General features: G+C 44.4%; 2 protein-coding genes across 5 annotated transcripts in view; one reads left to right on the forward strand and one right to left on the reverse strand.

Annotated features, from left to right (window-relative positions):
• The window catches only part of RSPO4 (R-spondin 4), a 30,925-nt gene extending 27,014 nt beyond the window's left edge, over positions 1–3,911 (forward strand). For both annotated transcript variants that reach the window (XM_060187809.1, XM_007523084.2), the window contains exon 5: positions 2,191–3,911. In XM_060187809.1, the coding sequence (XP_060043792.1) occupies positions 2,191–2,294 (104 nt within the window). In that variant the 3' untranslated portion in view covers positions 2,295–3,911. The remainder of the gene's footprint in view (positions 1–2,190) is intronic.
• The window catches only part of LOC107522507 (large ribosomal subunit protein uL15-like), a 125,190-nt gene that overhangs the window by 1,910 nt on the left and 95,520 nt on the right, over positions 1–27,760 (reverse strand). The window lies entirely within an intron of this gene.

Here is a 27,760-nt window from a genome sequence, read left to right on the forward strand (position 1 = left end):
ATGGAGGGCTGCTGGGAGCCCACATGTAGCCACACCTTTATGCGGGCAAGCACTGTCTTTCCAGGCATCTTTTCAAAGAAAGGCCACCCTTGCCAGTCACTGTCTCAGCTCTGGTGGGAAGACTGTGCTGTTCAGTGAATGGGGAGTGCCCCACCCTTCCGGGCCTCTCAACTCCCCTTTAATAACAAGGGTTTTGGAACGTCCTTTTTACTGTTCTAAAATGAGATTCACAGATAACAGAAGCCACTTACTTGCACAGGTCAGTTTCTTAAACATCTGCATTGTACACTTCGTATAATATAAAAGAGCAACTGCGGGGGGGTCGGGCAGTGGCGCAGTGGGTTAAGCGCATGTGGCGCAAAGCGCAAGGACCGGCGTAAGGATCCTGGTTCGAGCCCCCGGCTCCCCACCTGCAGGGGAGTCGCTTCACAGGCGGTGAAGCAGGTCTGCAGGTGTCTATCTTTCTCTCCCCCACTCTGTCTTCCCCTCCTCTCTCCATTTCTCTCTGTCCTATCCAACAACGAATAGCGTCAACAAGGGCAATAATAACCACAACGAGGCTACAACAACAAGAGCAACAAAAGGGGGAAAAAATGGCCTCCAGGAGCGGTGGATTCATGGTGCAGGCACAGAGCCCAGCAATAACCCTGGAGGGAAAAAAAAAAAAAAAAAAGAGCAACTGCATTATGGCAGAGATAACTCAGGCCCAGCACACTGGAAAATGTTTAGTGCAGGGGCAACAGGGGCGGTGACAGCCATGGTCAGGACCTCAAGTACACGGTCAAGTCACCACAGGCACAGTTCCCCAGATGGTGGCCCACTTTTAGTAAAGCCAATGAAACTGCATTGATTGACAGCTTGATTGACAGCACTCTGTCATCCCTCATGTTTCAACAAGGGGGGCAAGTATTCAGGCACACTTGACAATCACACATTAGACAGTTCAGCTCTGAGCAAGCAGATTTCCCAGCCACTCGAGGATGACAAAAAATTGGGTGGGGTAGGGACTTCTTTGTGGGGAAACCATCCTACACAGCACCCCTAGCCCCTGTCCATTGAATACCATCAAGACTCTCATTATTGTGACAACTGAGACACCACAGATGTACAAAATACTCCCCGGGGCTACTAGCCATTTAATCTGCACAGTGATGAGGTAAATCTGACCATGATCCCCAGTTTATAGATGAGGAGATAGAAGCCCAGAGAGCAAGTCTCTTGCTGAAAGATCCCACAGCTGAGATGTGGACCTGAAATTCAAATGTAGGTCTTTGTGCAAAGGGGAACCTAGAGGTATGTTTCAGGGTGAGGGAGCCCGAGCCAGTCCATCCAGGGCACATGACTGGGATGTGGTAGAGCTGGGATTGAGCCCCAAGAAGAAAGTGCTCTCAGTGCCACCCTAGGGATTCAGGAGTAGGTACAGGGAGCCCCAGGAGCAGGCAGCCTGATCTAAATGAAGGACCCTGAGTTGTCCTTGGGAGAGAGGAGCCCTGACTTATGAGGAAACAGAGAAGTTTCTGTTTGACACTGGTCACTCAGGCAAGAAAACTTCCCTGCAGAAACTCACCCCAGCTCCATGGAGGGGAGGTGGGCGTGGGAAGAGCACAGTGGAGTTAAGACTTGAGTTGGGCCTTGGGTGTCCACACAGTAGGATCAAGTGAGGTCCAGTCCCTTGTGGTGCCTTCCAGGTGAGCAGGGCCTGGGGTGGAACTGGGGGTACTGAGATGTACATGGTATGTGGACCTCATGTTGGCTAAACACTGGTTTGGAAGCGTGGAGCTGGGGCCCAAGGTTAGCAGAGAAGAGGGTGCAGAGGCCAAGGCAGAAGTCAGTCTTCCAAGAAGAACCTTGTGTAAACTGCACAGCCATGCCCATGGGAAAATCAGGGTCACCTGAAATCCTGACCAGAGGCCCCATGGGAACCTCTAGGCCTTGCCAGATATCATCAGCAAACAAGTGCCTCACCACCCCCACCCCATGGAACTGAGAAGGGTGTTCAGTTGGGGCAGAGTGATCCGCAGTCTGAATGCCAAAAAAGGAGTGATTGCTCCATCAACACTCAAATGCTGGTCACAGTGGAGTTTAAGGAGGAAGCCCCACCCACCTCCCCCTACCCCATCATTCAGAATGGAGGAAGGCCTCCTGGGGATGAGCTGGTCTCAGAAACAATGCCCTGTGTTCTCCTTACAGAGAGTACCAACAGCCAGAAGAAGGGCCGCGGAGACCGGCGTCTACGCAAGGACAAAAAGCTGGACCGCAGGCTGGATGTGAGGCCCCGCCGGCCAAAGGCCTGAGGAGCCTGGGGAACCCCTACCCCCATCACCCACCTGTCTCCACCCCACCTGGCCATTTGCTATGTTCATCTTCCTCCTCCTAATCCTTCACTCCTCCCTGCCTCTTCTCCTTTCTCTGTGTCAGTCTACCTTTGCTTTCTTGTTTCTCTTGACATCCTATATTTCTCACATCTCTGCTTTTCTTTTCTTCTTTTCTCATTCTCTTAATATCCTTTCTGTCTTTCTTTCCATTTTCTCCATGTTCTGCATTGTGGCCTTTGTCTCTCTCACACCACATACACTTAATGAGAGAGAGCGAGAGGGGGCGGGGGGGGGGGGATCAGTGCCCTCTCCCTAGCTGCTTTCTTTACTCTTTAAAGGAAGTAGGCATGTTTTTCTAGCCCTTTCCCTGACCCTGCACTGACCTCACCTTTGCAGAATTGGGCTCCCAAGGGGTTGGCTGCGGCAGGTCAGCCTTGAGGCTGTGTCCTGAGAGCCCTGCTTAGAATCTGGGAAACCCTGAATCTAAAGCACCAAAGCCCCTGCTGGCCAGTCCCTGAGGCCTTTCCACAGCCCTGTACTGCCAGCTCCCATTGGAGTCCCTGAATGAGGCTTTAAGGGTCTCACGCCCAGCCTGGACACTTGCCCCAGTGGGCAGTTCAGGAGCCACCACAACACCTCCAGCTGGAGAACCAACCTCACACTCCCAGGATGCAGTAGACACATAGTTCTAGAGTGCCCTCACTACCCTTCTGGCCACCTTCCTCTCCTGACTGCCTACCCCTTTCGCCTAGGCTGACTGTCTCCCAGACCCTTTGCTGCAAAAGGTGGTCTGTCATCCTTGTAGGTGCCACCAGAAGAGGCTAGCAAAGCTGAAAGGAACTTTGAGGTTACCTGGGCCATTTGTCTCCCACCCTGATGCCTCCAGCACATTGGACCATGGGGGAAACTGAGCCCTGAGAATATAGGAACTCACCCAAAGTCACACAGGGCATCCAGGTGTCATGTCCTCCACTTACTGGTGGCCCTCTTAGCACAACTGAGAGGAAACTGAGGGTCCTTGGGAATAGAGGATGGAAGGAAGTGCAGGGTCAGGAGTATAGAGCCCCCCCCATCCACACTGCCACTAAACCCTCCCCACCCCACATTCCACCACACCCCTTATACATCAGCCAAGAAGAGCTAGGGATAGGGAGTGGGGAGGAGTCAGGTTAGGCCAGCTTAGAGGTAAGTTTGTGCTCACTGCCCAGCACTGCACTATCCTTGCACCCCACTTTATCCCTTCATTGCCCCACTTCAGTAAGGAATGTTCCCAATTCACATTAGTATGAGTAACTGGCCTAGACACAGAGGGTTCAGCAGGCAGGAATGGGCCAGGGGTGGCCCGGAGAAGGGGTAAGTCAGCAGTCTGGAGGAGATGCTATGGTGAGGAAGTAGCACAGGGGGCCCCCTGACACCACCAAATGCACCTTTATTCTCACTCCCCTCTTCCTACCTCTTTGAGAACAGCCAGAACCCTCCATGCCTGGCTGGGCCAATAGCTTCTCTTTTGCAAAAGTCGTGCCTCTGAAATGCTCTCTTGTTATTGTTTCAAGCCCCCAACTTTGTTTTTTTAATAAAGGGAAAAGAAAAGAGGAACTTGCATCTGCTTCATGGGCCTCGAGTGGGTGTTACAAAACCATGCTGCTGCTGAGTTTGGAGTAGCTGAATGTGAACCATATGGGGTGGCTTCCACTGAACGGCCAGGGTGAAGTGGGGGGGGGGGGCTGAGGAGGGGTTTGACCTCTCTCAAGATGAGGCTCAGACAAACGTAGAAGACAGACATCCTCTGCTCTTCCACACCCAGTGCCTCTTAGTCCGATACATCACAGAAGTGGTCCCAGGAACCCATCTGTGCTCGGAATGACATTCATGAGGATCCAGGGACACCTAGGTGGTGTGAGGATCCCAGACAGTCAGCTGAATACACAGGCTGCTGTTCTGGTGGGGGGGGGAGCAAAAGTGTGGAGTCCCAGTCTGTTATCAGATGTTTGTGGGGGTCTAGAGCCAATCATTCTCTCCTTCTGGACCCCTCAGTTTCACTCATTTGGTGGGTGAAGACAAGACATATTTGGATTAAATTCACTGCCCAAGTAGGAATGGCCCAACAGCATGGGGGGGGTTCAAAAGTTCGGGTCTCAGGGCTGTACCCCAGACCTACTACTGAAGAGTGAGCAAGTATAGGAGCAGATAGTAAGAGCAAGCTTATTCGTTGCAGGAGCAGCTCAGGGGAAGGGGTGGTTCTCCGACCACTTCCAGCCAGTCCTGGAGTCTAAATTTGAGGGTTGCAATTCTTAATCTGACCTCAAGACTTAACAATCAAAGTCTATAGAATTTAGTATAGTGTATTAATCTCTGTATTGTTATATTTGGGTATTATATTATTCTTAGATTCTGACCATTGAATTTTGAACATAAATATATATATATATATATGCATGTGTAGATACATATATATACATATGTATGCGTGTTTGTGTGTGTGTTCTAATAAAATTCAAATTCTAGGATGCTGACGGTTCTAAGTACCACAGTTTTAAGAGTTGGAGATAGGTGTGGCCCACCATGTTCTTCCCTCAGGGGATCTGGTCCTCTATCTCCAACTGAAGGTTGTGGTCAAGGTTTTCATTTGTTCATTTATTTTTTACCTTTTTCCATTTAAGAGAGAGAGTTTCTTGAGGACTGCATCCCTCCTACAACCTCTCTGTCTCAGATACTTCTCCTCTCAACTCCTTCCTAATGCTGATCTCTTCCATTCTCCCTGGGGATAGAGGTGCCTTACTGGAAGGATACCCTCCCCATAACTGCTCAGAAATTAGCACACCATCCAAGGGGTGCGGGGGGGGGGTTCGGGGGGGCGATAGATTCTGGAGAGACATTCCAGCTGCTGGAACTCTAAGGATGATCTTTCAGAAGGGAGGAAACAACCGCTGGAAGCGAGCTGGGGCAGTGCTGTCCAACACTCCCTGCCGCCTGGCCCTGCTTCTCAGGGCCACATCACGGTCCTCTCAGCTGACACCCCTCTGCCCATAGCTCACTTGGAACCTTCCCGCCTCACAACCCTTCTTTCCCACCAGACACTACCACGCAGCACTGCTTGTAGTTCCCACCTGCATCACTAGAGGGCGTCGGCCAGCCAGGAACAAGCTAGAAGCCCGAATGATAACCAACCACTTGGGTTTTTCTTAACAGTACCATTAGAATTTTTCGTACTATATAGGTCCAAAAACGATGACAGAGGACCTAGTGGGGGTTGTATTGTTATATGGAAAACTTGGAAATGTTATGCATGTACAAACTATTGTACTTACTGTCGAATGTAAAACATTAATTCCTCAATAAAGAAAAATTTTAAAAAGTTTTCATACTAACCACATTAAATCAATCATTTTCCTTTTTCACAGTTTATGACTTATCTAAGAAGTTTTGTTTGCCCTAAGATCACAAGATGTTTTCTTTCATGTTTGTCTGCCTGTTTTATGGTTTTAGGTTTGACGTTTACATTGATGGTCCATTTCAAGTTAATTCTTGTGAATGGCATGAGACAGCCTGAAATACTAAACATTCTACATAGGGAAACAGAATGAAATTTTATCTCTAGATAAAATTATAGTTGTTATTGTTTTTTTAATTTCTTATTGAGGGATTAATGGTTTATAGTTGACAGTAAAATACATTAGTTTGCAGGTGGCGCAAAGCACAAGGACCCGCATAAGGATCCCGGTTCGAGCCCCGGCTCCCCACCTGCAGGGGAGTCACTTCACAGGCGGTGAAGCAGGTCTGCAGGTGTCTATCTTTCTCTCCTCCTCTCTGTCTTCCCCTCCTCTCTCCATTTCTCTCTGTCCTATCCAACAACAATAATAACTACAACAATAAAACAACAAGGGCAACAAAGGAAATAAATAAATAAATAAATAAAATATTAAAAAAAAATACATTAGTTTGTACATGCGTAACATTTTCTAGTTCTCCACATAACAGTTCAACCCCTACTATGTCCTCCTCTGTCTAGAAAATTATTTTATATATAACTTCTCACAAATGTACATAGCAACCTTGATTGAAAAAGTAGCACTTGGAAACCATCTCAGTACCCATCATTTGAAGCCTAGTTAAGTAGAAATAGACACATCCACATAATGAGAAAGCTCTGTTGTCACCATCCCTGCACATGCAGCTGTAAGGTAGCATGTTGCTGGCTCCCTCCCAACCGGCCACTCCACACTGCACAAGTCGATGATACTTGAATATCATCGCCACCAGGTGTCACCAAGAATGAGGCACTCTTTCTGAAGTGATGTAGGAAGATCTGTAAAATGTGTTGCTAAATGACAAAGGGATGGTGAAGAGTAGTGTTTTTGTTCACTGTCATTTAGGTAAACAATCCCTATGTTTATTTCCTTACATGTGCATAAAACATCTCTTGGCAGATTCATATGAAAGCAAGGAGCAGTGTTGCCTTGGGGAAAGGGAACCTGGAGGCGACTGGGGCTTGAGAATGGTAGAGATAAACCCACTCTTCACTGTGTCCCCTTTTGTACCTTTCTGATTCTGTACCATGGAAATGTATTATATAGTCTGAAAACTACAAATAGAAAATAGAAACTAAACCAAGAAAAGAAAAAGGGAAATGAAAAGATAGCCCTACTTCTCCAGGGGCTCCTGGTCAGGGGGAATCTCTCTTGTGTGTACAGCCTCCACCACCCCAGCCCCCCAAAGTTTGGGGAAGCCTCTTCTGTCCTGCCTTGGTTTCCCGGCACACAATAGGTAAGCTGGGTCACCTTGATGGCAAATGTCTGCATGAGAGCAGAAAACTGAAGCTCTGAGTAAGCATCACATGCCTGAGGTCACCTGGTCCAAAACCCAGGTCTATTAGCACCAGAACAGTGAAGAGCCTGAAGAGAAGCCCCACACCCTTGGGGACGTAGGCTGAGTCATTTAAGGATCGCTCACTCAGAGAGGAGCCCATCTGGAAGCTATCGCCACCCCCACCCCAGGCTGTGGAGGAGGGGTGGGCGGGCCACCTCTGCAAGCATCTGTTCCTCATCAAGGCTTGTGCTCTGGACTGGGCTCCAGCCTTGGAAATCCCATTTCCCAGGCGGGTCTGGCCACCCTTGCACCAGCCAGCTTGCTCAGTGGAATCTGAACAAGGATGCATATCAGGAAAGAGGCTGAGAGCCACAGGCAGGAGTGCCCAACTCTGAGCAGCCCTATTGCTATACCTCACAGAGCTGTTGACTCCCATACTTGCAGGCATGAAACAAGTCAGTTCTCTAGGCACCTGCAAAGTCAACATTTACAAGGTCACCACCATTATTGTCCCCTGCTTTCCCTCCGGGTTTCAGTTCTCTACTCTAGGTGCCCAAATACTAGCACTATCGCTGGTTGGATTGTAGCTCACCTAGTAGAGAGCACATGTTACCAAATATCAATAATATCACAAGGTATTGTGCCTAGTACTGCTTAAAGCACAGAATCTGGACTAACTCACCCAAACTTTGTTCTCTAGTTCCTCTAACTCAGCTTTTCTAATTACCCAGTTGAAGATCAGAGATACTGAGTGACTAGTCCAAAGTCACACAGCCAGGATAGAGTCCCTACTCCAAAACACTCACTGCATTGTCTCTGTGAACCCCAATCTCCTGCTGATTCCTGAGAGTGCCTGAGACAAGGCTGATGGTGACCAGTGTTGTTTGAGAGCTGAGTGTGGATAGCACAGCCATGAAGCCATGAAGAGAGGCTAGACCCCTCTTATTCCTCTATGGAATTAGAAAAAGAGAGGGGCAGTGAGATAAGGTCTCCCTGCAGGGAGGAGTAGGGGGACTCACCCACAGCCTGAGGGAGGGAGTGCACAGCCTGCTGGGAAGGTGGGATTTGACAGCATGCCCACACAGAGGGCAGGCACCATAGGTCTGACTCATGGTCAGACACCAGCCTTAGAAAAATGGTAACCATGTGGATAATGAGGCATGAATGAGGAGTTACCTTGCAGGATTATTAGAAAAGAAGGAGGGCGGATGGGAGTCAGGCGGTAGTGTAGCGGGCTAAGTGCACATGGCAGGAAGCTCAAGGACCTGCGTAAGGATTCCACCCTGCTTTGAGCCCCCGGCTCCCCACGCACAGGGGAGTCGCTTCACAGGCGGTGAAGCAGGTCTGCAGGTGTCTTATCTTTCTCTCCCCCTCTCTGTCTTCCCCTCCTCTCTCCATTTTTTCTGTCCTATCCAACAGTGATGACATCAATAACAACAACGATAACTACAACAATAAAACAACAAGGGCAACAAAAGGGAATAAACAAATTTTTTTTTTAAAAAAAAGGAGGGTGACAAATAACTCACCAGGACACTGCCTGCTTTGCCACACACACAACCCAGGCCCTCCCTCCCATCCCCCCCCCCATGCCTCATACACCAGTGCACTGTGGGGAAGTTTTGATGCTGTGATGTTTTCCGTGTGTGTGTGTGTGTGTGTGTGTGTGTGTGTGTGTGTGTGTGTGTGTGTGTGTGTGTGTGTTTCTATTTGAACAATATTGGTCTAGAGCAATAAATCCACAATGACAACAAAGAAGAAGAACAACAAGGAGAGGGTGAGGAAGGGAAGAAGGACAAGGATGGAGGGGGAACGGAGGGAGAGAAGGAAGAGGATGGAGAGGGGAAGGACAGGGAGGGAGGGAGGGAAGGAAGGAAAGAAGGAAGGAAGGAAGGAAGAATGGAAAGAGAAGAAAAGAGAAAGGGAAGACAAAGGGAGGGAAGGGAGGGAAGAGGTAGCGAGGTGAAGAGGGAGAGAAGGGGAGAGAAGGGGAAGGGCGAGAGATCTGCAGTTGCCCATAGTTTAACCAGGGGTGGCAGATTCCACTGACTGTGGCCCAGCCATATTGTGACAAGCCACACAGTGATGAAAAAGCCTGACGCAGGGCTCCTTCGGGCTCTGTCCAGAGTCCATTGTGCAGGACAAAAGGCTGTGTCTTTGTGTGCAGGGGTGTCTGGGAGGCGTCTATAGAGCAGAGTTGGGAGGAGTGGGAAAGGAACACTGAGTAAGCCTGCTTGACTCTGTCTTAACTCCTTACTTTACGCCATTCTAGAATTTCCTTTGCTGATGAATAATTGTCATGTCACAATAAGAAAAAGAGAGAGCAACTCACAATGCCATAGTAGCACATGAGGATGTAACCAAAATTGGCAAGGCATTCAGAGCCTCCCAATGCCTGGCTGGTGCTGGCAGAGTTGTGAAGAGAGCATTTGGGGGTCTAGTCCTTGGACTGTGTGGCCTCAGTACCTGACTGAGAGCTAGGAGTGTGTCCATGCAAGTGGGTGAGGGGAACAGCAGGATCCTGAGGGCTAGAGCCTTCTCCAGTCTTCACTGAGAGCATGAGCTGGACACTGTTCAGAGCAAAAAACCCATCATCAAGGCTATTTTGCAGATGAGGAAACCAAAGCCCAGGGAATGACCAATGGGCTGCCCACCCCACCCTAATCCTTTCTGCCTGAGCTGAGCACTGGAACTAGAGTCTGCAGCTCAGTTTATGATTAAGTCTGGCCTCTGTTCCCTGTTCCATAGGCCCCTTCCAGCATTGGAGGAGGGCAGCCAGCAGTCGGTGAGTGCTCATCCAAGAAAAAGGCGGGAGCATGGTTAGAGCCAAAATTTTGGACAGAGGCGTCTTCTGCATTTTAATCAAGAGGGGCATGGAGAGCCCAGGCTACTATTCTCTAGTGGGGTTGGGGTATGGTTGAAGGAAGAAGGAGAATAAGGAGGACAACTGTGGGAGGATAGGACAGAAGCAATGGTAGAGCAGGGAGGCAAGGAGAATGGAGAGGAATCTAGTCCCTGGGACCCTGGCCACCTCCTGGAGGGAGCACAGGGCTTGGGGCTCAGCTCAGAGTCCTCCTTATTTCCTTCCTATCATCCCTTCCCCCTGCAGTCTTTCAAAATAGGATGCCCAAGTAACAGTTCTGCCTCAGGGGCAATTTCTAGTTCTGTCTTATAAACAGTCTTTTTCAGGGAAGCCAAATATGGGCCCCTGAGGTGGGGAGATGGGGTAAGGAGAAGGCAAGGCTGGAGCAGGAAGGGAGGGGCTGGGACCTCTCGGACTGGGAGAGAGCCCAAGCCTCATTTCCCACTCCACTTCAGGCAGAGCCCATGAGAGAGATGGACACTAATCCTCAATACAGGCCAAGGGATAGAAGAAGGGACAAGAAGCAGGTCAGTCAGAGAGTTGGAAGGGGCTGCAGAAAGGTTCTGTGTTAATACCACAACAATAACAAAAGTGATGAAGAAATAGTGGTAGCAGGATTCCTAGCCACTTCTCAGTCTCTCCTTGAATTCCTCACCACAACCCCAAAGACTGGGCCATCCTCATTGCACAGATGAGGAAACTAAAGTATGGGGAGATTGAATAACTTGCCCAGAGAAAGGCAACTGCAATTGGTGCAGCCAGGCTAGAAGAGAAAGGGAGGCCCAGAGAGAGGCAGTGAATAGTACCAGGTCACACCACAGGTAAGGGGCAGGGCAGAGGCTGTGAGGGCCTTGACTCCCAGCAGGCTCTCTCAGAGGGAAGAGTGGGCTCCTGTTATCCCAAGGGTCTGAGCACTCCAGCCTGGGCTTCATTCTTACAAGGAAAGGATCTATCTAGCCTTTACTTAGAGAGTTAGAGAAAGGGGAAGTGGGAGGAGAGGTAATTTTGGACTGAAATGGCTCTGCAGCCTTGTTATACCTCTCCCTCTTTTGCTCACTCTGAGGTAATTTTGGACTGAAATGGCTCTGCAGCCTTGTTATACCTCTCCCTCTTTTGCTCACTCTACTCCAGCCATGTTGCCCTCCTATCTTTTCTCTTAAGATGACAACTCCTCCCAGTCTGACAGCCTTTGCACTTTCACTTTGCACATGCTCTTTCCCACTGCCAGGAACACCCCTCCCCTGATCTTCACATAACTAATTGCCTTTGTTCTCAGTTTAACACACGGGGGAGATGTCCTCTGGCATGAAGTCCTGGCACTATTCTTTCCCCACCTCTTGTGGCTTCCTGTCCTCATGTCACTCATCTTTCTCTGAATGCCTCTTGTTAAGATTATTTGTGTGTATGTTTGTTGCCTGAACTACTCATTAGAAGATTAGCTACATGAAGTCTGGGAGTATTTCTTTTGCTTCTGGTGTATCCTCAACCCCATAGACAATGCCTGGCATAGGGTGGAATGAAGGCACAAGTCCAAGAGAGGAAGCTTATTGCAGGGAAATGGTGCTACTCCAAGGGTCTGTCCTTCAGGGCTGGGGAAATAGTATAGTGGTTATGAAAAAAAGACTTTCATGGAGCCACCAAAGGTCTCAGGTTCAATCCTCAGCAACACTATAAACCAGAGCTGAGCAGTATGCTGGACAGAAAGAAAGAGAGAGAGAAAGAAAAAGAGAGAAAAGGAAAGAAGGAAGGAAGGTAGGGAGGGACAAAGGAAGGGAGGGAGGAAGGAAGGAATGAAGGAAGGAAGGAAGGAAGGAAGGAAGGAAGGGAAAGAAAAGGCCTGTCTTATCCTTTGTGTGCCCTATGAGCCTCTGTGTTTTCATCTATAAAATGGGACTGACTTAAAAAAAAAAAGACTTTGGGTTTGAGAGACAGCCTACCAGTTTTAAGCCTAAGGCTGAGCTCTCAGCATCAGTCCCCAGCTTTACTGTAAACCAGAGCTGAGCAGTGTTCTTCACAGATGGTGAAGCAGGTGTGCAGGTATCTATCTTTCTCTCCCCCTCTCTGTCTTCCCCTTTTCTCTCCATTTCTCTCTGTCCTATCTAACAATGATGACATCAATAATAACTACAACAACAATAAACAACAAGGGCAAAAAAGGGAAAATAATTTTTTTTTAATTTAAAAAAAGAAAGGCAATAAGTTGGAAAACAGAACAAAATGTTTAATAAACAGGAACCATAAAGCAGAAACAGAGCAAATGAAAGCAGGGACCTTAGGGTGGAAGGAAACAGTGTTCTGGTAAAAAAAAAAAAAAAAAAAAAGGGACTGACTCCAGCAATGCAGAGGACTTGGTGAGATCCACCTGTGAAGTATGCAATGCAGCCCAAGCCAGTGACAAGCACTCGAGTACCCATAGCAGCTACCACTCTTTTTGCTATTGCCTGTCATTACCACTTCCTTACCCCAGCTCTGAGCAGAATGTTATGGAATACTGGTGGTTGAGGAAGGAGGGTCTCCTGAGAGTCCAGTCTCAGCACCAGACAATGTGGTCCATAAAACTCTTTAGCTGGCCTCCTCTCCTGCCCCCCTCAGATGTGATGGATGTCCACACAGACTGCCTCTGACTACTCTGGTAGTAGGAATAGTATGAAATTATACCCCTATTGATATGTAATTTTATAAATCAATATTAAATCACTAGTAAAATAAAAAGAGAGGAAAAAAAGATTCTTGATGGAAATCAACACAGGTAAGATAGGTGTCACTGTTTGAATTGAAATCTCAACTTCTGAAAAATATAATCTGGCTTTCCTACTCTTAAATAAAGAGTAATTTGTCAACTAAAAAAAATGGCCTTGGACTGGCCATTGCATCACATATCTCACAGACCTTTATGGCTTTTCTTGGACAATCGGTGGTGGGTGAGTTGAGGTGACATTAGCAGGACTAGAAAGAAGAAGGCACCAAATGTCATGGAAACTATGTCTTATACTGCAAAAGTCCAACACCAGGGTTCTCAATGAGTGTGTGACTCTGGCAGCCCCCTTTTGTCCGCCATCTGTAAAGATAGTGGGGGCAGAGGGGATGGGGGAATGGCAGAAGAGCCACGGCACTAGAAGAGGCAACATTCCAGTGATTCCAGCCCTTTCCTCCACATGGTGACCCAACCATCCTCTGTGGCAGCTCCTGAAGTTTCTATGCCTATGAGCATCCAACCCACAGATGATGAGAAGTAACTCCAAGTGGAAAGCAACTAACTCAGTTGTCTGTTTCTAGTTGCAAAGGAGGCTGGGCACTATAGTCTGGACACAGACCTACTTTGCTTACCACTGGGAGTCCTCTGTTTTGGGTGGGAACAGAGTTTCCGTCCAAGTGCTGGAGTTGTCAGGAGGGTTTGCAGAGAAAGGTGCACTCAGGACCACTGCTGACCAAGGGTGTTGTGACACAGCCCATGAATAGGACTTTGGGGCTTGAGCTGAGGCTCAACTGTGAGAATGTAAGTAAGTCCCTAGGAGCCTATGTATTGGTCATCTTTGCTTAAGCTTGATAGCTAAATGGGATACACTAGAAATATTGTCTGGGAAGATGGTGTCAGAGTTAAGAATAGAACTAGGAAGCAGGATTAGGGCAGAGAGTTGCTTGGAAACTTGAAAATATATAAATGCAGTTAAATGTTAACCACAACAATCTAACCCAGGGCCCATGACTACTCATATTTAGTACTGGAGCCTGTACAATCTCTGAGTCCCTGTCAGACTGATCTCACAGTGCATAGTCACAGCTGGGAACATTCTGGGCTGCACTCATTTCAGGACCAGTCTTCCTCAAGTAGTAGAGTAGAATGACCCAGCTTCCCCTTGAAGAGTGTAGGACAGTCCTTACTATTGCTAGTTCATAGTGAAGGTATAGTCCTGAGGAAACCCACAAAAGGGTTTATGATGATGCTCCCAATGGATATTACCAATGATGGTAGATAGAGGGATCTATTAGAGATCTAGGCTCATATTATCTATGGGGGAATCCAAGGACTCCCTGTCTAGGATCCCAGGCAATGGGGTGGTCTGATAGTGGCCAAATAGACCACCATTAAGTGAGCCAGTCTTTCTTTTACCCTTATCCAGCTTTTGTAGTCACTTCTTTATCTGATGAGCTTGGGCTTTCTTCTAGTTGGGTTAACTCTTTATCATTCCCTTCTCCTCCATAGAGGACCCTTCCATGTCCCATGCCAGAGACATGGGTGCAGGTGTGAGATAGCAGCTGAGGCAGTCCACCTGCTGGATTAGACTCAAAGCTGACTGGCTCAAAATCTTGCAGGAAAGTACTGATCAGGGAGGGATCGACATTTCTATACTCCTGGGTAACAATAATGGAAACATTATGGGATAAATTCATGTCAAATGAGGCCATGGCCAGGCCCTGGAGCATAGAAAGGACACTATGAATACTGATGTCTAATACAATCCTTACAACTTGTTCTTTATTCCCAGGAAGATCCCCTAGCTGGATAGTTTCATGAAATCCTCCTTCACTCTGCCTTCCAAATAGAAAATCTGGAAGAGAAATAAACCAGCCTCTGCATGTTCCAAAAAAAAAAAAAAAGTATGGAAGAAAACTTAGGCCAAGGACAAGGTATTTGTTGTCTCCATGACCCTGGGATGTAGCTTCTGTCACCACCATTCCCCTCCTCTGCTGATAGCCCCCTCTGTTCTACTGGAGAGCCATCCCTGCCCATCCCCAGTCTATGTGATGATAGTGGTTAGCAGCATAGCTCATCCCTGCTGACTAGCATACTCCACTCAGCAGCAGGAACAGAACCCCATCACAGCCCATGGGATGCCTCTCCAGGGATCTTTTACAGCCTTGATGGAGAGGTGCAGCAGTCCAAAAGACTTTCAGTTACAAAGAACAGGGAATTTAATGCTGTGGCTGAAACAATAGAGCTCTAGTTTTCTCTTTGGAAGAAATCTGACCGTAGGAGTTTAACAGCTCAGCCCTTAGTCAGGGCTAATGTGATGATGTTTTTGGCCTTTCCTTCATGGTTGCAAGATGGTCCATGCTCCAAATATCCAAGACCAGATGGGGATAGGCACAGTTGACCTCTAGCAGAGCAAGCTCCCTTCCAGTCAGCTTAGGATTTACTGATCAGAATTGTGTGCTCCTTCAGCTCAGGGGAAGCTGAGACTTGGGTATCAGACTTTGTCATCCCTGCAAAGAAATGGAGGTTGATGGGCACTGGACCAACCAATGCCCAAAACTACTATTAGACACTCTTTTCCCTCTTGGGACTCCGTTGTTTGGAGAGATGGGGAGGAAATGGGAGGGCTGGAGTCATCTTATCACTGCAGTGCAACAGTCTATATGATAGTGGAGCCAATTCTGGTAAAGTTGGAAATCCTAAACTTGACTGTGTGTGAAGATTGCTATTCTTTTTTATTTTTATTTTTATTTTTATTTTTTATTTTTTATTTTTTATTTTTTACCAGAGCTCTGTGTCCCCATCCCCTCCCATGGAAACTGTAGTGCTTCTCCCAAGGTCACGGATAGGGGTTGACTAGTATTTCTTTCTTCTTATCTATCTATCTGTCTATATATTATCTATCTAGCATCTATATATCTATCACCAATCACCCATCTATCATCATCATCATCCATCAACTATCTCTCATCTATATATCATTTACCTCTCTGTTATCTATCAGAAGATTGCTATTCTTGGATGTATACGCTACATGAACAAAAATGATGATATTGGTATTTTTATAAAAATCATTTTATAGGGAGTTGGGTGGTAGCACAGCGGGTTAAGTGCACGTGGCTCAAAGTGCAAGGACCGGCGTAAGGATCCCAGTTCAAGCCCCTGGTTCCCCACCTGCAGGGGAGTCGCTTCACAGGCAGTGAAGGAGGTCTGCAGGTGTCTATCTTTCTCTCCCCCCTCTTTGTCTTCCCCTCCTCTCTCCATTTCTCTCTGTCCTATCCAACAACAATGACATCAATAACTACAACAGTAAAAAAAAGAGCAACAAAAGGGAATAAATAAATATTTTTTTTAATTATTTTATAAAATACTCTATAAAGTATTTCATATATTATTTTATCGAGGACAATATAAATGCATTGGGCTTTTTTGCTCAAGCCACCTTAGGCTGGACGTGACTTCTTTCTCTTGGACAATAAGGCCTCACGCACAGGACAGGAAGTAGCAGTTTGGGACCCACACTCCATCTCTATTGTTGTTCCGCTGCATGTGGCTTCAATTTTTAGGCTCAACTTATGGGACAAGTCAGATGCTTTGCTCTGGCCATCACAGCTGCTTTCTTGGCAGCACAATGAAAGAAAAGGGAAGGGGAAAATGAGTCCTGCCCCTATACCAAAAGTTATACACAACTTGGCTTACATCTCACTGACCCACTCTGGTGGTCCCATTAGGCTACCATTAGGCTAGGTATGTAGCCGACTATGTCATCTAGATTAGTTAATTACACGCTTTGACATCTGCCCAGTGACATGACTTCTCAGCATATATTCCTGTTGTTAAGTAACACACAACTGTGGGTGCTGGAGACAGCTCATGGTCTCTCACTCTCTCTGAGATAACATCTTACAGTGGAGAATGTGGGGCAGCTATCGGCAATGTAGACATGACAGGATACAGGTCAACCCTTATGCTTTGCCACCTCTCAGCTGGTAAAGAAGGTCCAATTATTAACTTCTTCATTTTTCTATTATTTTCTTTTGCAGAGTGAGATCTAAAAGCTCAGAGAGATTAAGTAACTTTCCCAAAGTCTAATGATTATGGTGGAAGAGGTGGCACTCAAACTCATATCTGTCTTGAAAGTCTGAGCTCAAAACCAGTCATGTTACCATGCTAACTCCCTTCTCTCCTACAGACTTTCCCCCATTTGGGCATTCCAGGCTTTGCAACACCCTGGCACCAGTCTCCACTCCAGGTCCATATTTGAATCCATTTCATAGCATGACCTGGCCCCCAAGGCTCTCCACATCCCACAGACCATCCTGGCTCTTGCTTCCCTTGTGCCTGCAGCAAATAAGGAAAGGAGGTTTTTAGACAGAAAGCTGGCAAACATCTACCATACTTGCCTTGCTAGATCCAAGTCCTGAAGGGGCATGAAACAAGAGAAAGGCCTTCATTACATTCCAGATGTGGGCTATTAGGGACCCACATCTTTCTAACCTATACATGAGTGAAGTTTTCTTTCTTCATAGCATCTTTCTTCTTCTAGACCTTAGCTTATTTTCTGCCTTCTGCTGAAAGGGCCTCACAACCCTATGTCTGAGTAACTCCTCACCATCTCTGAAGCCCAGCTGAAACTGTACTTTGTCAAAGAAATATATCCAACCCTGACAAGATGAAGATGCCATTACATTGACCCAAAGTTCCCTGGAGCTTCTTTCCCATCATTAACCACAAATGGAATTTCTTTTTTGGTTTTTGTTTGTTTGTTTTTGCTTGGCATTAATTTCTTTCTCTAAATAGAAGCCAACAAACAAGGGCACCATTTCCACTTGTTTGTTTGGTTTTTGTTGTTGTTATTATTATTTGTTTGTTTTGAAATTCAGTAGAAATAAGCACATTGCTAGACATATAGCAAGTGTTCAATAGATAGGTGATGGATGGATGGATGGATAGATGCTTCATGATGGAGAGGATGTTATATCTCTTTAAGGGATTTCATCCAACCTTATGCTTTAAAGATAACAATCACTATCATCACTCCCTATGGTATTTTGAGGCAGTTCTCAGTATCATTCTAATTTTCACATATAGTATGTGTTGATTCACATTTTCTGTCTAGTGCAGTGACTTGCAAATATTGGATTGTCAGATAAGTCATAATGCATTTTTGCATAGTAAAATAGAAAAATACTTCATGACTGTTGGTATGCTTCTAATTCTGCTTCTAAAACCCCTTCCGTTTCATTGGTTTAATCCCCCTGCTTAACACTGTATTCTACTTACATAACCACTGTTAACTAAGCACTGCCCTGCCTGCAGGGCATTGGTTTAATCCCCACTGGTTCATGATGTCTTTTTGCTCCACCCCCTCTCCTAGTACACCCTGATTTCCACCAGTCTTTTTTCGCTCCACCCTCTCTATGTCACATCCTGTTTCCACCCTACTTGACGAGTATATATAAGGACAGGATTGTGATTAGAGATAGCTTAGCTTAGATTGCGCTGTGTTCCACATGAATAAAGACTGAACTGCGTACCACTCAGCCATGAGTCTCTGGTCGTCTGTCTCCCGCCCGCAAAGCTAGCCCACCCAGCACATGACTTTTCTGACATCCCAATAATTTGACTATCACCTTGCCAACATTATTATTGCTCTAATCAGCTTTGTTAAGGTATGGTTTTCATATAATAAAATTCACCCATTTTTTTATTTCTTTATTGGGGAGGTTAATGGTTTACAGTTGACATCTGCCATAAAACATAGTAAAATATAGTAGTTTGTACATGTGCAACATTTCTCAGTTTTCCACAAAACAATTCAACCCCCACTAGGTCCTCCTCTGCCATCATCTTCCAGAATCTGAACCCCCCACCCCCACCTCAGAGTCTTTTACTTTGGTATAAGATACCAACTCCAGTCCAAGTTCTGCTTTGTGTTTTCCCTTTTGTTCTTGTTTTTCAACTTCTATAAGTGAGATCATCCCATACTCAGCCTTCTCTTTCTGGCTTCTCTCACTTAACATGATTCCTTCAAGTTCCATCCAAGATGAGGTGAAGAAGGAAATTTACTCATATTTTGTTCACAATTTTTTGTATACCTGTGTATCTACCACACCGGTACAAGTTAAAACATTTCCACTGGGGTATGGATCAATCTGTAAATACCCATGCCCAGCAAAGAATCAATTACAGAAGCCAGACTTCCCACCTTCTGCACCCCATAAAAATCTTTGATCCATACTCCCAGAGGGATAAAGGCTAGGGGCCCTTCCAATGGAGGAAAGGGTATGTGGAAATCTGGTGGTGGGAATTATATAGAATTGTGTATCCCTCTTATCCTACAATCTTGTTGATCATTATTAAATCACTAATAAAAATATTTCTCTGAAAAATTATTTTAAAAGAACATTTCCATCACACTAAAAATTTCTTTGTGCCCTTTCTAAGTCAATTTATATATTTTAGACTCCAACCTAAATAGTCACTATCTACTGTCTGTCACAGTAGATAATTCTAGAGTTTTATATGAGTAGAACTACTGAGTATAAATTTATTTTTAAAAGTTTTATTATCTTTATTTATTGGATAGAGACAACCAGAAATTTAGAGTAATGGAGAGACAGAGGTAGAGAGAGATATGGAGATATCTGAAGCCCCGCTTCACCACTCGAGAAGCTTTCCCCCTTCAGGTGGGGACTGAGGGGCTTGAACCTGGGTCCTTGTGCACTATAACATGTGCACTCAGCCAGTTGTGCCACCACCCGGCCCCCTGAGAATATATTTCTTTGTGGCTTTGGCTTTTTTCCCTTAGAATACACTTTTTAAGATTCATCTGTGCGTATTAAGTATCTGTAGCTCTTTCCTATTCATTGCAGAGTAGGATTCCATCGTGGGAATGCACTACCATTTATCTGTGTATGGACATTTAAATTGTGTACAGTTTGATGCAGTTTATGAATAATTCTGTTCACAGAAACACTTGTGTACATATATGTGAATATAAATTTTGTTCCTTTTGTATAAACACCTGGGAAGAGAATTGCTAAACTGCAGGATAAGAACTTAATTTCTAACAATTTGTTTTCAAAATGACTGTGCCATCTAGTATTTCCACCAGCAATGAATGGAGAGCTCCAGTAGCCTACTATCCTCATCAACAGACATCAGTATATCTGATTATAATAGTTTAAGTGACTGTGTCAGGGAATCACATTATGTCTTTTATTTGCATTTTTCTAATGCGTAATAATTCTGAATACCTTTACATGTTCCACCATATTTTTGTTTCTTCTTTCATTGACAGCTTGTTCAATTTTTCCCATGATTCTATTAAGTTATTTTATTATTGAATCTTTAATGTGTCTTTATCTAGCAATTACTAGATGGTTTCACTTGGATGCGGAATATAAATAACTGAAATGTATGCACTTGGAAAAAAACAAATAGTAGCGAACCTGTCTCTGTGAGAACTACAGTGGTTATCACTAAGGAGGTTGGGGGGAGAGACACAGAACTCTGGTGGTGGGTGCGGTATGGACCTATATATTCCTGTAACCATATAATCTTGTAAACCATTATGAATCTGCTATTAAAAAATATAGTAAGAGAGATCCAGCAGTGGTGCACCGGATTAAGCACACATAACGCAAAGCACAAGGACCCGCCCAAAGATCCCAAGTTCAAGCCCCCAGCTCCCCACCTGCAGGGAGGTCGCTTCACAAGCAGTGAAGCAAGTCTATAGATGTCTATCTTTCCCTCTCTTTATCTTCCCCTTCCCTCTCAATTTCTCTCTGTCCTATCCAATAAAACTGAAAAAAAAAATCCAGGAGCAGTGGATTTGTACTGCTGGCACCGAGCCCCAGTGATAACCCTGGAGACAAAACAAAATAAAGATTAAAAATTTTAGGAAATTAAAAGAAAAAATAAGATTTCTTTATATATTCTGAATATAAATTCACTATGGTATATAGTTTGCAAATAGTTTCTCGAGTATGTAATTTGCCATTTCACTTTCTTGTGTCTTTATAAGAATAAAAACAACTTTGATGTTTAATTCATCAATCTTTCCTCTTATGGCTCATGATTTTTGTGTCATAAGAAGTCTTGGGGGGGCGGGGGTAGATAGCATAATGGTTATGCAAAGAGACTCTCATACCTGAGACTCCGAAGTCCCAAGTTTAATCCCCCGCACCACCATAAACCAGAGCTGAGCAGTGCTCTGGTGTTTCTCTCTGTGTCTTTCTCTCTGCATCTATCTCAAAAATAAAATTAAATAAATAAATGAATACTTAAAAATAAAAAAACAAGTTTAAAAAATAAAATAAGTATTAAAAAAAATAAGAAGTCTTCGGGGTCCAGGTGGTGGTGCACATGTTCAAGGACCTGGGTTCAAGTCCCTGGTCCCCACCTGCAGGGGGAAAGCTTCGTGAGTGGCGAAGCAGGGCTGCCGGTGTCTCTCTGCTTCTCTGTCTCTCTCCCCCCCATTCCTTCTGGACTTTTGGCTGTCTCTATCCAGTAAATAAATAAAGATAATAAAAAAATTTTAAAAAGGGAATCTTGGGAGATCTTGTATTTTCATTTATCATGACTCTTTTATACCTATACTTTTAAGGGCTCATTGATTGCCCCAGATCTTGAACTAGCTACCAATTGCTGCTTCCTTCTGGAGTAGTGTCAAAGGCAGAGGACTTCAAAGTCTCCATGTATCTGTGGGATCTCCTCTTGATCTCTCTCCAAACTCCACATGCATCCACCACCCAGACAGCCTACTCAGTCTTTACCACACTGGTCAGTGAGGGGTGTGTGTGTGTGTGTGTGTGTGTGTGTGTGTGTGAGAGAGAGAGAGAGAGAGAATGAGAGAGAGAGAGGAGAGAGAGAAAGGCTTGGGCTATTCCTCACTCTGTTTCCCCATTGACTACAGAGAAGTGCCGTGCACACTGTGGGCACATAAAAAATAAGATGAGTAGATAATGAACTAAAATGAAAAGAGTATGTGAACTCTGGAGCACTGCACCAGGTACACAGACATTATTATGTCCACCATGTATCTAGCCTGAGGGACAATTTGGAGAGGTTGGAGACTGGCAGGAGTTTCAGATGGCTAAATAAAGGTGTGTAAAAGTCATGATGCTTAATCTAATAGAGCTGTGTTATCACACCTGGTCTTCATGGGAAAGTACTCTACCAAGGAAGGTCTTCCCTGAATTGCTGTTTGTATCAAGAGCTTCAGTTGCTCTTGAGGAAGTCAGGTTAACAGTGGATTTATCAAGATTTTGTTTTTAGTCACTACTCAAGGAAATTGAAAAAGACACAAATAAGTGGAAAGATATTCCATGTTCATGGGTTGGAAGAATTGGCATCATCAAAATGAATATGATACCCAGAGCCATATACAAATTTAATGCTATCCTCATCAAGATTCCAACCACATTTTTTAGGAAAATAGAACAAATGCTACAAATGTTTATCTGGAAACAGAAAGAGTAGAATTGCCAAAACAATCTTGAGAAAAAAGAACAGAACTGCAGGCATCACACTCCCATATCTCAAATTGTATCAAAGGGCCATTGTAAACAAAACTGCTTGGTACTGGAACATGAATAGACACACTGACCAGTGGAATACAATTGAGAGCCCAGAAGTAAACCCCCACACCTATGGACATCTAATCTTTGACAAAGGGGCCCAGACTATTAAATGATGAAAGCAGAGTCTCTTCAACAAATGGTATTGGAAAAAATGGGTTGAAACATGCAGAAGAATGAAACTGAACCACTATATTTCACCAAATACAAAAGTAAACTCCAAGTGGATCAAGGACTTGAATGTTAGACCAGAAACTATCAGATACTTAGAGGAAAATATTGGCAGAACTCTTTTCCACATAAAATCTAAAGACATCATCAATGAAACAAATCCAATTACAAAGAAGACTAAGGCAAATATAAATCCATGGGACTACATCAAATTAAAAAGCTTCTGCACAGCAAAAGAAACCACTACCCAAACCAAGAGACGCCCTCACAAAATGGAAGAAGATCTTTACATGCCATACATCAGACAAGAGGCTAATAACCAAAATATATAAAGAGGTTGTCAAACTCAACAACAAGAAAACAAATAACCCCATCCAAAAATGAGGAAGGACATGGACAGAATAATCACCACAGAAAAGATCCAAAAGGCTGAGAAACACATGAAAAAAATGCTCCAAGTCTTTGATTGTCAGAGAAATGCAAATCAAGACAACAATGAGATACCACTTCACTCCTGTGAGAATGGCATACATCAGAAAAGGTAATAGCAGCAAATACTGGAGAGATTGTGGGTCAAAGGAACCCTCCTGCACTGCTGGTGGGAAAGTAAGTTGGTTCAACCTCTGTGGAGAACAGTCTGAACTCTCAGAAGGCTAGAAATGGACCTACCCTATGATCCTGCAATTCCTCTCCTGGGGATATATCTTAAGGAACCCAACACACCCATCCAAAAAGATCTTGGATGGAGCTTGAAGAAATCATGTCAATGAAATAAGTCAGAAACAGAAGGATGAATATGGGATGATCTCACTCTCTGGCAGAAGTTGAAAAATAAGATCAGAAAAGAAAACACAAGTTGAACCTGAACTGGAATTGGTGTATTGCACCAAAGTAAAAAACTCTGGGGTGGGTGGGTGGGGGAAAATACAGGTCCAAAAAGATGACAGAGGACCTAGTGGCGGTTGTATTGTTATATAAAAAACTGGGAAATGTTATGTATGTTCAAACTATTGTATTTACTATTGAATGGAAAACATTAATTCCCCAATAAAGAAATTTTTTAAAAAATTAAAAAATAAGATTTCATTTTAATTCTCTCAAAGAAAACTCCCAGCTGGGTTGGTGGCTTTGCTAGGCAATTTTGGCAACATCCATCCCCCTTTATACATTTTAGTCTATCCACCTTAAAATGATCAGGTGGCCTGCTGCCACGTTTACATTAACCAAAAAGCAGGGCAATAGGAAGAAGAGGAAAAACTTAATAGAAAAATGGGAGCAGGGCACGTATAAATAGTAATAATAATAATTCAACTGGATAGTGCATCTATTTTACCATAAACATGTGACCCAGGTTCAATTCTGGCTCCTACTCCATGAGAGGGAGCATTGGTGCCATAGTTTCTCTCTCTCTCTCCCGCTCTCTCTCTCTGTATCTGGCTAAGTCAACTAGGAGTAGTGAAGCCCTGGAAATAAAAATTAATAATAATAATAAAGCAGGTACTGTGATGCCTCTAAGAATGATTTTTCATTGGCTGTTGCATCAGCAGGGCAAGTTAATGTTTTATTGCTAGCTCGCTGAAGCTGCTGTCACAAAGTAAGGTGGGGCGGGGGGGGGGGGATGAGGGTGCCTTACACAACAGGAATGGATTGTCTCATAGCTATGGAGGTTAGAGGTCTGACACCAGCAGGCCAATAATCACTCTGAGACTATGGGTAGAATCCTACCTCACCCCTTCCTGCCTCTAGCCATAGATGCCCCTGAGTCTTTGGAGCTCCTTGTCTTGCAGAGGACCACTCAGATCTCTGTCTCAATCATCATACAGTGTCCTGTCCTCATATCTTCATATCAACTTCTTATAAGGACAGCAGGTACATTGGAGGAAAGGTTCAAACTACTATCATATGACTTTATCTTAATGAAGTGACTTTTTTCCCTAAGAAACAATGACTTTTAACAAATAAGATCACATTCTAAGGCACAGGTGCTCAGGATTTCAATATATGTGAGGCAGGATAGGGGATGGCATACTTCATTTCATTCTGGAATAGGTTGGTTAAACTGCCATAGCAAACAGCACAATACAACAAAATATTTTTCTTGATCAACAAGAATCATCTGAACTCACTGAAATTTCACAGAGGCCAAGGCTGACAGAATTTCAACCATTTGGTGTAACTGCCATCTCAAAAGAAGGTTTTCACTTCCTGGCAACAAAAAAGGAAGCACAGAGAATCACATTCAGCTCTTGAAAGTGCCCACTCACAATCAATGATCAAAGAAAATTATGTTGCCAAGACCTTCCAGGAGGACTCTGGAAAGAGAGGAAACCTGGAACTCTAGTACAAGGTCAATCACTGCTGCTGTTAATGCCTGAAGTCCTCACATTTGAATTTGTGTTTAAATATTGATGTCTTCCAGAAGGCCTGGGAGGATGAGTAAGTTTTGTATTAAGAGGCAAAATGGAGAGAATCAAGGGAAAATGGGAAACTTCACCTCACAAATCACATACAAAGCCTCCAGGAAGAGTGTGACAGTTAGCATAATGGTTATGCAAAAAAAGAATTTCATGCCTGAGGCTCTGAAATCCCAGATTCAATCCCCAGCACCATCACAAGCCAGAGCTGAACTATACTCTGGAAAATTAATAAAACATAAAAGAAGAGGCCCTGGGTTTGGAGTTCTCACTGAGTGATGCTGACATGCAATGGCTCATGGGATCTTTACTGTGACTGACCGGTAGCCCCAGGTCCATGGTGAGTATGAGAGGAGCAAAGGAAAGAGTTATATTAGCTTTGACTATCTAAACCATTCCCCACATCCAGTGATTTAAAATGACAAACATTTAGTTATTCCACATGTTTGTGTAGGTCAACAGGACAATTCTTCTGGTTAGGACTGGGTGGTTTTGGGTGGCTTCATTGTGGACCTGGGCAGTCCCTTCAATATCCCCTGTAGTGACAGTAACACTTGGAAACACACTCTTCTCATCCAGCCTGCTGAGGTGGTCCCAGGATTCTAGGTGACCAACAGAGCAGGCCCCATGTGCAGGCACTTTTAAGACTCCAGAGTCCCATATTCTGGGTCAAGCTAATCACATGACCAAAACTAGATGCAAAAATAAATAAATAAATAAAATGGAGACCTAGATTCCTCCCCTTAGTGGGCGGTGTTGCATAGTCACAGTGCAAATGAGCGTGCTTTACAGGAATAAGAAGAATCTGTGGTCAGTTCTGCAACCACAAAAATAAAGCACAGTGCCCAATAACAGGGCATCAGTCAAAAATATGGCAACAGTGCCTCATATTAAATAGATGCTTATAGAAGAATCCTTTGCTAAGGAAAGTAATGCATAACATAGTGGTAAGTAGGAGAATCTATAAAAATATATGTAGCATTTCACAGTCATTGGGTTTCCACAAAGTCTGACAATAGAGGTAGCAGCAGTGTGGAGCAATGGACACTTCCATGCCCTATGGATAGGAGGTAACTCAGTGTAGTGGTTTGGCAGCAGGATTTAACAATCTACCCACGCCGGAAGTGCATATACTTTGTGGTAGGAGGAGTCCTCCACCGGTACCTTAGAGAAACCCTTGCTCATGGGAACAAGGGTTTGTGTTTAGTAAGATAGTCACTGAAGTCTTGTTAGAAACACTGTAGAATTGAATCTACCCAAATGTTCATCAGCCAGGAAGAGTGCTATACTTATATGATGAAATACTGTGTACCAGTGAAAGGAAAATGACCTTGGTCACAAGATCTGGATGTATATCCAGAAAGCATATCATGTAAGCAGGGCACTGCATACCAATTAATAGCATATATTTAAAGTTTGAAAGTATGAAAATAGAATAAATTATTTATGGACACATGTGCCTATGGGCAGTGAGGGAGTGAGAGGAAATGAGACTGGGAAGAACATGGGAATACCCACATTACCTGTAATTTCCTCTTTCTTTCTTTCCTTTTTTCTTACCAGAGCATTACTCAGCTCTGGCTTATGGTAGTAGCTAGGGATTGAGCCTAGGACATCAGATCCTAAGGCACTTATATTCTTTTGCATAACTATATGCTATCTCCCAAGCCCAATATTTCATTTTAAAAATATATGGGGGAAATGTGCAAAATTTTGAGAAAAGCCCATTTGGAGTGATGATCTTGTGTATTTTTCAGAGCATTTTCTTTTAAGGTAAATCTAGATTAAGTAAAGTGACATAATAAAAATGGTTTAGAAAATTCCTTTGGGGGTTTTAGTGCTATAAATATATTCATCTATATGTGGTGGAATAGATTTGAGAGATTAGGTAGAATAGAAATAAAGCAGATTCAAGGGAAATTATTAGATAAAAAAATACTCCAGAATGTTAGATGTTGTTTTTGTCTGGTAACAGCACAAGCTACATTTATTTTTCTCCTCTTGCTAATATGTAGTTTTTGACTTTCCTACAAGGGACATGCTGTGCTTGTTTAATCAAAATAAACAAAATACAGAGGGCCCTGTTGGCTCTCTGGGTCACAGGCTCCTCTGGGCCTCTGAGGGGTCCTAGGTTCCAAAATAGATCTGCCCTCCGCCCTGGCAGGCTCATTCTTCACGTCCTAGAGTGAGTGCCAGATGCAGGCTCAGAGGTGGCCAAGCTCCCCCAGCCTGAGAAAGGATAGGCGTGGCTTGTGCCCAGGCTGAGTAGCATAGCCAGGAGCATGCATGTCCTCCACCCTGGCCTCCTCAGTCTCTGTGGCAGCAGAGCCAGGGCACTCCCATTGTTGGGAGAGAAACTGAGGCCCAGGTAGATACCTTGGGACAGACAGGTGTTGCTAACAGCAGAGGCAGTTATAACCCAGTTCCATCTGATGGGGGACTTTGAACAAATCACAGAATAGTTAACTGGCCAGTTTTTCTGGCAACTAATGGAGATTATCCTACTTCCTGTTGTAGTTTTTGCTATCAGATAGCCTGAGGAACAAATAGATGCTAGATGTGGCTTGGAGAGTGGTAGAGTGATTAGAGCACTGGACTTACAAGTATGAGGTACCAAATTCAATTCCCAGTATCACATGTGCCAGAGGGAGGCTATAGCTCTGCCCCCCCACCATGTATATACATATGTTATTAATAAGCAAATAAAATCTTAAAGAAGAGATGCTGGATCACTCATATCAAGAAGAAAAATAATCACCAACTATTGAGTGAATATGTACTAAATACAAATTTCCCTCCTTATCTGAAGGCAGAGGACAAATCCTTTTGTAAAGAAAAGTGACTTTACCATCCATTTATATGGGAAATTATTTTAGTTTGCCCAGGATCCCCCAAAGCAGGCCACCAAGTTA

This window comes from Erinaceus europaeus, chromosome 1, assembly GCF_950295315.1.
Source record: "Erinaceus europaeus chromosome 1, mEriEur2.1, whole genome shotgun sequence".
NCBI classification, from domain to species: domain Eukaryota; kingdom Metazoa; phylum Chordata; class Mammalia; order Eulipotyphla; family Erinaceidae; genus Erinaceus; species Erinaceus europaeus.